This window comes from Sciurus carolinensis, chromosome 3 (genome assembly GCF_902686445.1).
Source record: "Sciurus carolinensis chromosome 3, mSciCar1.2, whole genome shotgun sequence".
Classification (NCBI taxonomy): domain Eukaryota; kingdom Metazoa; phylum Chordata; class Mammalia; order Rodentia; family Sciuridae; genus Sciurus; species Sciurus carolinensis.
In genome coordinates this window covers 66,923,181-66,935,081 of record NC_062215.1, presented here as the reverse complement: position 1 = coordinate 66,935,081, position 11,901 = coordinate 66,923,181, and the positions used below count along the sequence as shown (strand labels likewise).

General features: G+C 51.8%; 1 protein-coding gene across 1 annotated transcript in view; it reads left to right on the top strand.

The window, feature by feature from the left end:
• Nucleotides 1-11,674, top strand: part of Myo1d (myosin ID) — a 309,366-nt gene extending 297,692 nt beyond the window's left edge. Inside the window, 1 exon segment of the mRNA XM_047547346.1 lies at nt 9,302-11,674. Coding sequence (XP_047403302.1) covers nt 9,302-9,458 — 157 coding nt within the window. The 3' untranslated portion in view covers nt 9,459-11,674.
• The last annotated feature ends 227 nt before the right edge of the window (nt 11,675-11,901 follow it).

Below are 11,901 nucleotides of genomic sequence, written 5' to 3'. Positions count from 1 at the left end.
TTTCTGCCATCATGACTCAGATGTATCTTTTGGAAATAGCATGTAGCTGCATTTTTGCTGAGAAATCCCTTTGAACAGTTTACACACCCAGCGTTCTAATACTCACTTACATATTTCAGCTGTGGTTGGCCTGTGGTTCTTGTTCTGTTTTCTTCTTTGCTTCTTTTGTTTTCCTTTCCGACCTTCTGTTATGGGTCAGATTCTCTACCCCTCCTGTTATCCTCCAGAAGTTGTACATTACAGCCTGCCATTCTTCTTTCCTGTAATTTTTCCCCACATGTATGCTTATCTGAAGGAAGGCCGAGGTCCATCAGTGTCCCCCCTCTCCTCCAGTGAGACCAGGACCTTCGAATGTCCACTGGGACACCACCCCAACTTCCTGGATTTCAGTTCAACACCATTTCACACCCTAAAAATCAGTCACGTTTACTACTGTTTTAGAGTCAATGTTCATTTCACTATAAAGTGCCTGGATCTTGCCTGTAAGTTCCCATTGACTTGCCCCGCTGCACCTGGCGCTCCGCTCTTCCCTTCTGGGCTCGGCGTCTTCCCTAATGATGTGTCCTGCCGTGATTCTTTCCATGACAGCAGAGAGCGGCCAAGCATCAGAGGCCCTGTGTTCTGAGAAAGTCTTTGTCTTGTCCCCGCTCAGATGAGAGATGGGGGATAGGATCCAAGGCTGACGGCTACTGTCCGTCAGCCCTTTAAAGAGTGTATTTTGTCCTCCCTCTGCTCCATGAGGCCGGCTGCTCTGCAGGCACGAGCCTTTCCTCTCCAGTGCGCCTGAGGTTTTCTCTCTGCCTTTGGTGATCTGCAGTGGATTTGCTTTTTTCAAGAGGTCAACTGAGAGGAGAGCTGGAGATTTCTGGGTTTTGCTGAAAAAATGCTTGCTTATCACCGTGGTGGTTCTTTGCCACTTCGCCAGGCAAACTACTTCTGGTTTCACAGGCCAGGCAGCCTGTGGAGGGCCTATCTGTAAGCAGGGCCGCGGTCCTTGTTCCCTCACTGGTGGCCCCAGGAGTGACTCGCTCAAGTCAGTGCTTCTGGCACAGCTAGGCATGGCCTTCCACCCGTGCTGGCTTCAGCTCCCCTCCAGCCCCTGCCACCTGGAGATCACTCCCTCTTGCCTTTAACATTCATTGTGACTTTAGTTATTCCCTCTATGGAACCATGTTCAGCCCTTTGGGTTGGTCTTGTCCCTTGCTGTGACCAGTTTCATGCTAGGGGCTGCGGGGAAGCAGAGGCCACAGATAACCACCACTCAGTCTGAGGCTAGATGCCTTGGAAGCTTGGAGAATGACAAGAAATGGTAGCAGGGAGCCGAGGGATCTCTGTGTGCCTGTAACAGAGCTTTCTGATGACGACGTGGGGGATGTGCTTGAAGCAGGGCGTGGGGCAGAGGCAAGGCAGAGAAACCAGTTAGGGGGCTGCGGCAGGAACCAGGGAAGGGGCGTGGTTCTGGGCTGTGGCTGGGACAGTAGGGAAAGGCTGAGCAGGGCAGTCGGAAGAGCTCAGCTCTGCGTGGGCCACGGAGAAAGAAAAGGGAGCTGGGCTGACTTCTGGCCTCCCTGCCTGGGGAGACGATACCTCTGGCCACGACAGGCTTGCTTGAGGAGGGAAGGGATCAAGAGGATGAGCTCAGCACTGGGCATAGGAAGACTCAGCTGCCTGAAGGGCATTCCGGGCATTTGTCTAGAGGTGGCTGAGAATATATGCTTGGACTTCCTGCTAGGATGGGAACAATGATTGGGTCATTGTCACAGAAACCCCATCCATAGGTGGCACCACAGTGTGATGACATAGAAAACAAAAAGAACTGAACATAGTAACATTTAAGAAATGCCAAAAAAGCTCCTATAAGAAGTCCTACTCATCCTTGAGGTTTCAGTCTGACGTCACTTCCTCTGGGAAGCCCACCTCAGCCACCCAAGGTCAGGGCACCCTCCTCCATGCGTCCTCAACCTTTGCACCTCGCCCCATCCCTGATGGAAGTGCCACAAGCTGAGGCCTGCGCCCACTCACTCTGCTCTTTCTCCAGGCAGGGCTCTGCCTGTCGTGGTGAGTAGCTGCTAAGAGAATGCCAGCAGGTTTGGGGGGCACTGTGAGGAGAGAGCCTTGGAGGAAAGGTGTCCCTGAGCAGGAGGGTCCTGTAGAAGCATCAGGGACACAAGCGGGGTAGGTGCAGTTTCTGCCATCTGGGCCCTGGCAGATGCCAGGCTCAAGGGGAGGCCTCAGGGCACACTGACCACTGCCAGCACCTGGATACGACCCAGCTGTTTCTTTCTTTTTTTTTTTTTTTAATTGTAAACAAATGGGATGCATGTTGTTTCTCTCTTTGTACATGGAGTCAAGGCATACCATTTGTGTAATCATAAATTTACATAGGGTAATGTTGTTTGATTCATTCTGTTATTTTTTCCCTTCCCCCCACCCCTCCTACCCCTCTTTTCCCTCTATACAGTCCTTCCTTCCTCCATTCTTGCCACCCTCCTTAACCCTAACCCTAAACCTAACCCTAACCCTAATGCTAACCCCTCCCACCCCCCATTATGTGTCATTATCCGCTTATCAGAGAGATCATTTATCCTTTAGTTTTTTGAGATTGGCTTATCTCACTTAGCATGATTTTCTCCAATTTCATCCATTTGCCTACAAATGCCATAATTTTATCATTCTTTATGGCGGAGTAATATTCCATTGTATATATATGCCACGTTTTCTTTATCCATTCATCAATTGAAGGACATCTAGGTTGGTTCCACAGTCTGGCTATTGTGAACTGAGCAGCTATGAACATTGATGTGGCTGTATCTCTGTAGTATGCTGTTTTAAGTCCTTTGGGTATAGGCCAAGGAGTGGGATAGACCCAGCTGTTTCTTGAGGAGAAATTTTATTTTCTAAGTAAAAGTGTTTTTGCCCCATCCCTCAGCAGTTACAGGAGCAGAAAAGACTCCTAGTCACCCTCGGGCTGCCTGGGTGCTGGACTCCTGGTCTCACTTTAGAAGTGATCGTGGTACAAGTGTCCGTTCTACCCCAACACAAACAGAAGCAGCATTTCCTATGACAGGGTTTTGAAGGAGAGGCCCTCTGTGGTTCAGTCAACAGAGGGGCCTGCTTCTTGAAGGAAGTGAAACACACAGTGAAGGGCTGCAGACATGGGCTCTAGACACCGCCATCAGTGACCCTTGTCCTCAGCGAGCTAGAGAGGACACATTCTGTCCTTGTGATATCTAGGTGGAAAACCTAGCCTCTAGGGCTTATCACGAAGCACTTAAGACATTCATCACTTTGAAAAGCATCTGTTTACTGCCTGCCCAGGCTTGGTGCAAAGCGGAGTTCCTCCTACCATATCCTGTGGCCTGACATTGCATCGGCCTCACTCTATTCTCAAGCACTCCTTTCCACACCCCAAAGAATGTGCTCAAGCCACCGTGCTGCTCCCCACCTCCGCTGCTCTCCCCTTAAAATGCATTTATTGGATTTAAAATGCATCATGCCCGCGCCCGAAGGAATGCCACTGGCCTGCCACTGAAGAGAACACGTGGTCCAGGCCTGCCCCGTGACGGAGGGCGGCCAGGGCATGGGAGCCTGCTGACCCACTGAGCAGGGGCTGGTCCTGACCAGCTGCCCAGGCCCGCTTTATGGGCTGACTTCCATCTGGAGACCTGCACTGCCAGCTGACCACGGGCCTGGATGGGAAGGGTCATTTTCAGGACTGATTCAGTTCCTCGACAGACTTGGATTGTCCCCTCTGTGCACAGCTAGCACGGGGTCCACGTTGGGTTGTCGCATTGATCCATCCCTGCATTTACCCACGAGCTGCTATAATGAGCAGAAGATAGGAGTCTAAATGAAAAATGAAGCAGAGAAATTTGATAAAGGCCATTTGCCTGTAATGATGGCTGAGAACAGATGACATGAGCTGAAAGTCCCCCGAATTCCACAGTTTGCTGAGCTACTAAATCCTGTAACAGGAGATGGGGAGGAAAAAGCCCTCCCCAGGCAGCCAGCCTCCATCTGCAGCTGTCACTCAGCTTGGCATACCATCAGAGGGAGACGCCCTGCTTCCATGTATAAAATCTGTTTTCTTTTCCTTAAAAAATGAAGAGAGGACTCCAGCTCTATAAAGATTCCAGCACATGGTTGAGATCCAGCAAGAGCCAAGTCATGCGTGCCTTGAGTACCTGCTGCCTGCTGCTTGGGCTCTGTGGCTGCGGCATCTCCAGAATGGCCTCAGAAACCTCTTGCTGGTTTTAAAATCATTTTGGTTGAACTTGAAATAGAAAACATGGTTTGAGGGCAAGAGAGGGCAAGATCTTATGTTTCCTCTAAATCAGTCCACTTTAAAAACTATTGTGATCAAATTCACAAAAAATTGACCACATGTAGTACATCTACATTGTTGTGCAGCCCTCTCCTCTATCTAGTTCTAGAATATTTTCATCACCCAAAAGGAAGATCCATAGCCTTTAAGCAGCCCCATCACGCCCCACTCCCCACAGTCCTTTGCAGCATCTGTTATGTTTTCTGTCTCTATAGATTTTTTGCTCTAGATTGCCCTACCATAAGTGGAACCATACAACATGTGGCCTTGCGTATCTGGCTTCATTGACTAAGCAACGTTTTCAAGGTTCATCACGCTGTAGCATGCATCAATACTTTACTCCTTTTTATTGCTGAGTTATACTCCGCCGAATGACAATGTGCCAGTGAATGGACATACCACATTTTGTGGATCCAATCATCCAATGATGGACATTTTGATTGCTCCTACCTTTTGTAAATAACTCTGCTGTGAGTGTTTGTGGACAAGATTTTGAACATCTGTTTTCATTTCTTTTAGATATATATCCTGGAATGGAAATGCTGGGTTGTCTTGTAATTCTATGTTTAACTTAGGAACTCTCAAACCAAGTCTATATTTTCTTCTTTTGTGGTCTGTCAATGGCAGTGTGTAGATGGCAACAACTGAGTGCAGCTGAGAACAGGAGGAGGGCGCCTCTTCTTCCTGCCCTCACCGTTGTATTATGATCTTAGCCTCCTCTTCTGTCCAGAACCCACAGTGACCCCACTCTGTGGGGCATCAGGCCAGAGCCATGCAGGGGTATGCCAAGGGAAAGAGCAGGAACCCAGGGATATCCCGTCACTTAGGGGTTGATATGAAATATTTATTTTCTAAGGAGCAGGCCTCCCTCCGGGACCCTCCATTTTACAGGCTTCTAGCCACCTGCCTCTGGAATGAGCTTCATAGACAGGGTGTGCTTTTGTCTTGCCCTCTGCTGTCCCCAGTTATGAGACTGCAGTGGGTATCTGAAGTTGAGGGAGTGAAGAGATGGAGTTTTGCTGGTGGGAGAGCAGTGTGCAGAGCAGGTGGACCGAGGCCTGCAATGTCATGCTGACCTAGCAAGCCCAGAACCAGCGGCCTGGTGGGTGTTGCCCATCTGCACCGGGAACATCCCCAGGATTCAGGGCACTGTGTCTGAACTCCTGTGAGACTCTTGTCCACCCTCCAGGCACCTGCATTCTCAAAGTGGAAGCAGTGCATGTGGGAGAATGCTCTGTAAACCTGTCAGATTTAAATATATTGAGAATCCACCCCCCATTTAGGAAGGGACTGTTCAAAACGGAAACATTCGTAGTGTTTTATGGTGTGTAAAGAATATAAACTGAGTCTGTAATAATAGCTCTCCTGAACCAACTTTTTTGGAGGTTCTTATCACTTGAGAAAGGAATATAGTTTCCCCTGTGAAGCAAAATCATAGTGTGCATTTCACACATATGGTGTTTTACAACTAAGCACCCCATGCACATCCCTCGTCAGACTGCAAATCCCATGAGGGCAAGCAGCTTTCTGGGACTCAGGAGAAGACACCCCAACCCCCGGCTACAAACTCATTTGGTCTTTCAGGGCCCAGCATAGTGTCTGACCTGGAGTAAGCACTGTGTAAGTGCTGGGGCATCAGAGGGCAGAGGGCTAGATCGATGGGTGATGAAATTATTCATTTCATGCATCTTCCACATAAAATAGGCCAAGAATGGATTTCCTATGTACATTTGAGAGTTGCAAAAGACCTTTGCAGCAATTTGAAAGAAAAGAATCCAGATCCTCCAGCCCTAAGGCCTCTGAGTCTTATATTAAGACCCCAAAGGAATCCGGAGAACTCTCATGTGGGCTTGGAAAATGCCACCCAGAAACCCCCAGAGGTGAAGAGGGGATGTGGAGCATCACTGAACACGGCCTTTTCTCTCCTAAGGTCCGTGACCGACTCTCATTCAGTTGAGAAACAGGAAATAGGAATTCATTTTTGCCACAAACCAGAATCTGTGATCCAGGAGAGGAACAGCTCAGAAGTGTGCCTGGGAGAGGAGATGGGAGCAAGGGCCCTTAACATGTACACTGGCCCTTCTGTCCACTTGGGTACAGCTGCTCCAGAGCCCCGTGGGCTGGGCCTGTGGCCCACGGGAAGGACAGGACAACCAACCACTCTCCTGGGATGGTATACCTCACTGGGAGAGACAAAGCAGCTGTGGGGCTGGCACAGGAGGGTGGGACAGGGAGAGGGAAAAGGGCCCTGAGCTGTCTGAGTCCACCACACAGAATTGAGGGCAGCAGCTCCTGCTTTCCTTGAACCTTCACTTGGCACAGGTGGCCTCCGGGAGGGAAGAGGGCCAGCCCCAGCCACGCAGTACTTACTTTTGTACCATCTTGTGCCTTCCACAGCATGGTTCTTTCCCCTCTGCTGGAAGCTCCCTGGGGAAGGGAACTGTCCTCCTTCTCCCCTTTTGTCATCTGCTTCCTCCCCAGCCAGTATGTACTCCACAGTGCTTAGTGACTCGGACAAAAAAGGGAAGAATAGCTCTTACCCAGCCCAGTGGGGGACAAGCAACCCAGAGCAGGGGCTCTCCTGGCACCCCAGAGGGCTCTGTGCTTAAGGCAGAGTCTGCCATCATTACCCTGGGGTGCTCTTCACACCTGTCCGTGATCCCACCAGCCTTCGCCAACTCTTCGAAACCACAGAGCAGGTCAAACAGCTACCAACCGAAAAGAAGGGGAAGGACAGAGGCAAGGGCCACTCTGCAGACCAAGGGTACTAGACCAGGGAGGAGGACCCTGCTGAGGGGACTGCACAGGTGGGAGCATGGGGTGGGGAGAGCTTGGAGTGTGGCCATTTAGAGTCCATCCCCTGAGACACTGAGCCACTAGGTGATTGTGAAACCCACTGTGTGTACTTTACTAGGTTCCATAGGGGAAGGAGGAGGGCAGATCCAGGAAGGGGAAGGTAGGGCATTGGCTCTCAGCAGTGAACTAAGGGACGGGCACCGCCCCCTGGAAGAGAGGGTGACGTGAGCTTCTGCAGGGTCAGGAGGGAGACCCAGCAGGGAGGGTTGACAGAGAGGAGGCACAGGAACCGGTCTGGTTCTGGAGACATCCCCAGCCACAGGTAGGTCCACAGAACTGGGGCTTTGCTTGCTTCGGGCCAGCACCAGGGCCACAGGGAAACGCACAGAGCCAGCTGCGCTAGGAGCCGCACATCCACCCGCAGAGCAGCCCTGACTCCCACAGGAATGGAAGAGGCCTGAGTCATTGCTTCTGATGGGCTCTGCTATTTTTATGTCCAAGTCTGGTTAAAAATAGTGTCTAAGCCAAGCTTTTAGCTGCAGCTGACAAGATATTAAGTATTAGATACCTAATGCCCATAAGTGATAACCGCAGGTCTCTTCCTGATCCATTTTCTGCCTCTACAACACAGCTAACCTGAAAGCAGGTAGGAAACAATTGTGAGAAGAGCCCCTAAGAACACCTGAAATTACTTCCCAAACTTTGGCGCCTTCTGGGGGATGTGTCCGGGGTATTCCTGGCCTCTGGGGAAGCCTGTGTCCTCCTGGGCACACTGCTACCAGGCCCCCTTCCGGCAGCACACACAGCCTGACAGGCTGCCTCAGCATCTGAGCAGTTGCCTCCCAGCCAGCCAGCGCTTAGAAAGCACCACACATTCACACTGGCTCCGTGAAGGCACACCCAAGCTGGACAGGAGCTCAGCAGTGCTGGCCTCAAACCTGGCCTTCCCACCGCCCAGTGAACGTGACGGCTTGGCATTCGCTATTCAATGCCAGGAGCAATCTCAGACCAGGGGGTCCAGAGGAGTGTGGGGCGGGGGGCACCTGCCCATCCCACATGCTACCCCAGAGTATCAAGGGGATTCCCAGGGCCTCAGGCACGTGGTGCAGAGTCATCCTGCCCTGATGAGAGGCATCCAGGCCTTGCCTTTGTCCTCTCCCTTCCCAGCTCAAAGAAAGCTGACGTGGCACAAGCTTGGTGTGTGTGCTCGGATATTAAGTGCCAGCCTATTTCAACAAGATTCTCAGCTTTTAAAATAAGCAGCAGCTTAAGTGTAGTTGGTGCAGAGTGAGAAGCTGAAGGAAAGGGCTCTTATGTCTACAGCAGGGAGCACAGCCTGCTGCCCCCACCTAGGACCTCCTCAGCTCTTGACCCCTACTTAGAACAAGGAGGGCCTACACGAGACTCCTCTCCAGCCAGCACAAGGCTTGTCACTTCCAGGCTGGGGGGACGTAAGCTCTTACCACACAGGGCTCCTAGTGGACACAGGAGTGGAACAACACCCACCTGTACCCCCCAGTCCCATCTGCCAGGGTGGTAGGGACCATCAGCAAAGTTGCCTGGGCTCTGTGGCAAAGCCAGGTCACAACCCCAGCCTCCAGGACGCACACAGCTTTCAGAGCTGTGGTCGACTCATACCCACTTCTCACAGCTGGACTGTGTGATAGACAGGGGCCAGGGTCAGACTCAGAGACACTCCTCTCAGCAGGGAGTGTGTGGTGGGGAAGTCTCCACTTATCCCTGACAGATTGCCTCACGGGTCTCTGTCACAAACAGGGATAACCAATTCATAGTCACAAGACAGAGAACCCTGCCCCCCAGGACACCTAAAGCCCACGTGATTCAGCCTCAGCCTGAGCCAGAGACCTGATGGTCATGGTTCAGCCACACCTGCCTGCCCTGGTCCAGCGCACATGCTGGCTTCTCTAGAGCTGAGCAGCAGGCCCTCTGTTTTACCATTCGTGGTGGAGGCTGCAGCCCAGCACCTCAACTCTGCTAGTCTTGACTTCCCTTTGGGCACTCTCAAACCCTCTCTGGACATCTGTGGAGAAAGCAAGTTAAATACAGAACCCCACCAACCCACAGGAGCCTGGCAAATGGCAGGTTCCTGTGGGTTGCCAGGGAAATCAACCCATTCTAAATCTGCCTGCTAACTGCCTGCCTGGTCTTCTGGTTTTCCAGTGAGAAGCGCCACCTTCAAGTGAACGTCACCAATCCAGTGCAGTGCAGCCTGCATGGGAAGAAGTGCACTGTCTCCGTGGAGACACGGCTCAACCAGCCAGAGCCGGACTTCACCAAGAACCGCTCGGGCTTCATCCTCAGCGTGCCAGGGAACTGACCACTGCACTACAGAGGCCTGGCCTGGGAGCAGGAGGCTGGGGTGAGGCTGGCCAGCGGGCTCAGCCCCTGCAGCCCTCACTAGCACTCCACCTCACCCAGCATCCTCAGTTCTAGCTGCAGCCCCACTAATGCCACCAGAAAGCAGCTTGCAAGGGTCCAGACCTGGGGAGGGGCCCACTCCTGCCTTTTCTAAGGCCCCTCCCTGTGACGTGACCCTCCCAGCTTTCTGCCTTTGGTCTCCATCTTATGCTGCCTTGACCTTCCAGTCCCTGCCCAGTAAACCAAAGACCCTGGTGCCCTGCTCCAGACCTGTGGGCTGATGCCCAGACCTCATCTCACCTCAGAGGCAACTGGATGGTACCTCTCATCGGTGAAAGCATCCCTCCACTGGCCAGGTCAACCCACTGGGCCTTGAGTCAGTCCAGTTGCTGATCTTAGAAAGGGATGGGGCTGGGGGAGCCCAGGATGAAGTTTCCCCAGCCAAAGTGGTGGCTGTGAGCTGGGGACGTAGCCCCATTCTTTCCATGAGTCCCACATACCACCTCTCCTCCTCCAAGTGATTGCAGCCCTCAGGACCTGGCTCAGAGCTCCTAAGCAGACCCTCCTTCCCCCAGCCAGCCAAAGCCATCAGGTGAGCAGGTTCACCTAGAGTCCAACGGGGAGTCCCTCCTTCCCAGAGCCTGCCCCTTGGAGACTCCCAGTGTCACCAGGGACCAGAAGCCTGGGCCTTCTGACCAGCTCTTTGGGGAAACAGTGTGATGATACCCTGAGGATATCCTGACTTTCCTGCAGCCCATGTCCATCTTATGCTGATTTTTGCAGTTTGCTGGGTTGCTAATTAGATATCAGCTCTGCTGTAGCCACCTTGTGTCAGGAGGCCTAGTAAGAAAATGCAGATGCGGAGTGAGGGGCACACTCTTCTATTTCCTACTCACTGGGAGCACTAAGACCAGGGTGGGTTCAAAGCCACAGGAACCAAAGGAGGCAGAGCATCAGAAATCAAGAGTGTGGGGTCCTGGCACTGCAGGCCAGGCCAGGATCCCCCTACCCCCAATGCTGTGCACATACCCCCCACTGGATCCTGGTGCTGGTGGGCCTCCTGCCAGGAGAGTGCTGCCATCTTGCCAGTTTCTGTCCATCGAAAAAGCACATGCGCTTCGGAGGCCCTCCGTCTTCCCCGAGCCTCAGCTGCCAAGGATACTGAGGCCTGTGGGCAGCCCAGGCCCCCCAGTGGGGAGCCTTAAAAAGAGAATCTTGGAGCAGATGCTCCATACTAAAAGGGGCTGAGAGTATGCCCATGCCTCAGGAGCAGCCAGCAGGGCATAAAAGAGGGCGGACACGTTGTCTTCACTTTCTGCCACAGATGCATGCTCCTCCGGATCCTCCCACCTGACCCAGCAGAACTCAAGTGCTTGCGTGCCACCTCCTGTGTCCTGCTTAGGCCCAATGTGGTCACCTGGCTAACCCAAGGTAGTCCCACCATCCTGGACTCCCCGCTCCCTGCCTCCCCCTGCCCCAGGTTTTGCTAAAATTTGCACTATGTGCAATTTGCAACAAAGAATCCTGTTGGCATCCTGTGCATGGGAACGCTTTCTCATTCTCCAACCTGGTCAGCTGCCTGCATGGTGCAGAGGTGCCACTAGCGCAGTTTAGCAATGCTCACAGTTTTGCCAATCACCAGTAGACACTAGTTGAACCATCTAACTGGAACTTCACTTCCCCTTTCCACTTATCTCCCCAAACTTGTTGCTTTATGCTAGACACTGCACATATGTTTTAAACACACCAAAACAGATCATGCCAAATGAGTTGCCTGTCAGAGGCTGGATAGAATGCAGGGCTTGGCCTCTTCTTGCCCACCCTTTGATGCAGCCTGGGGCCCCTCAGCCCAACGCCAGGGCCTTCCTGTTGAGGCCACTGGACGCTGCTGTCCATGAGCACTTTTTTATAATGTACAAAAAGAAGTCACAGTGTGTGGCAACCGAAGAAAGATGAGGACTATAGGGTAGGACTGATCATGGGAGTGCATCGAGGGTGCAAAGGGAAGAGGACGCAGTGATTGTATTCAATGAAGTAGTTTCTCCTGATTGACTTAAACGCAGTTTTATGGTTTGGTGCATATATTCCTATTTTCCATTAAATTAACTTTATTTCTAAAGCATATTTTGATTTATATCAAGAGCAATAAAGCATTAAATCTTATTTTTAAAGGTGTTCTGCTTATCTGTCATTGAACATTATAATTGTAAAGGGTTAGCCTAAGGTTAACTTATTCTAGAGGACAGAAGGGAGCATTAAGCACAAATAATGTAAAACGGAAGATAATTTGCCTAAGGCTTTCAACAAAATCATTAGTGAGGCCAGGCACAGTGGTGCACAATTGTAATACCAGGAACTCAGCAGGCTAAAGCAGGTTCGCAAGTTGGAGGCCAACCTCGGCA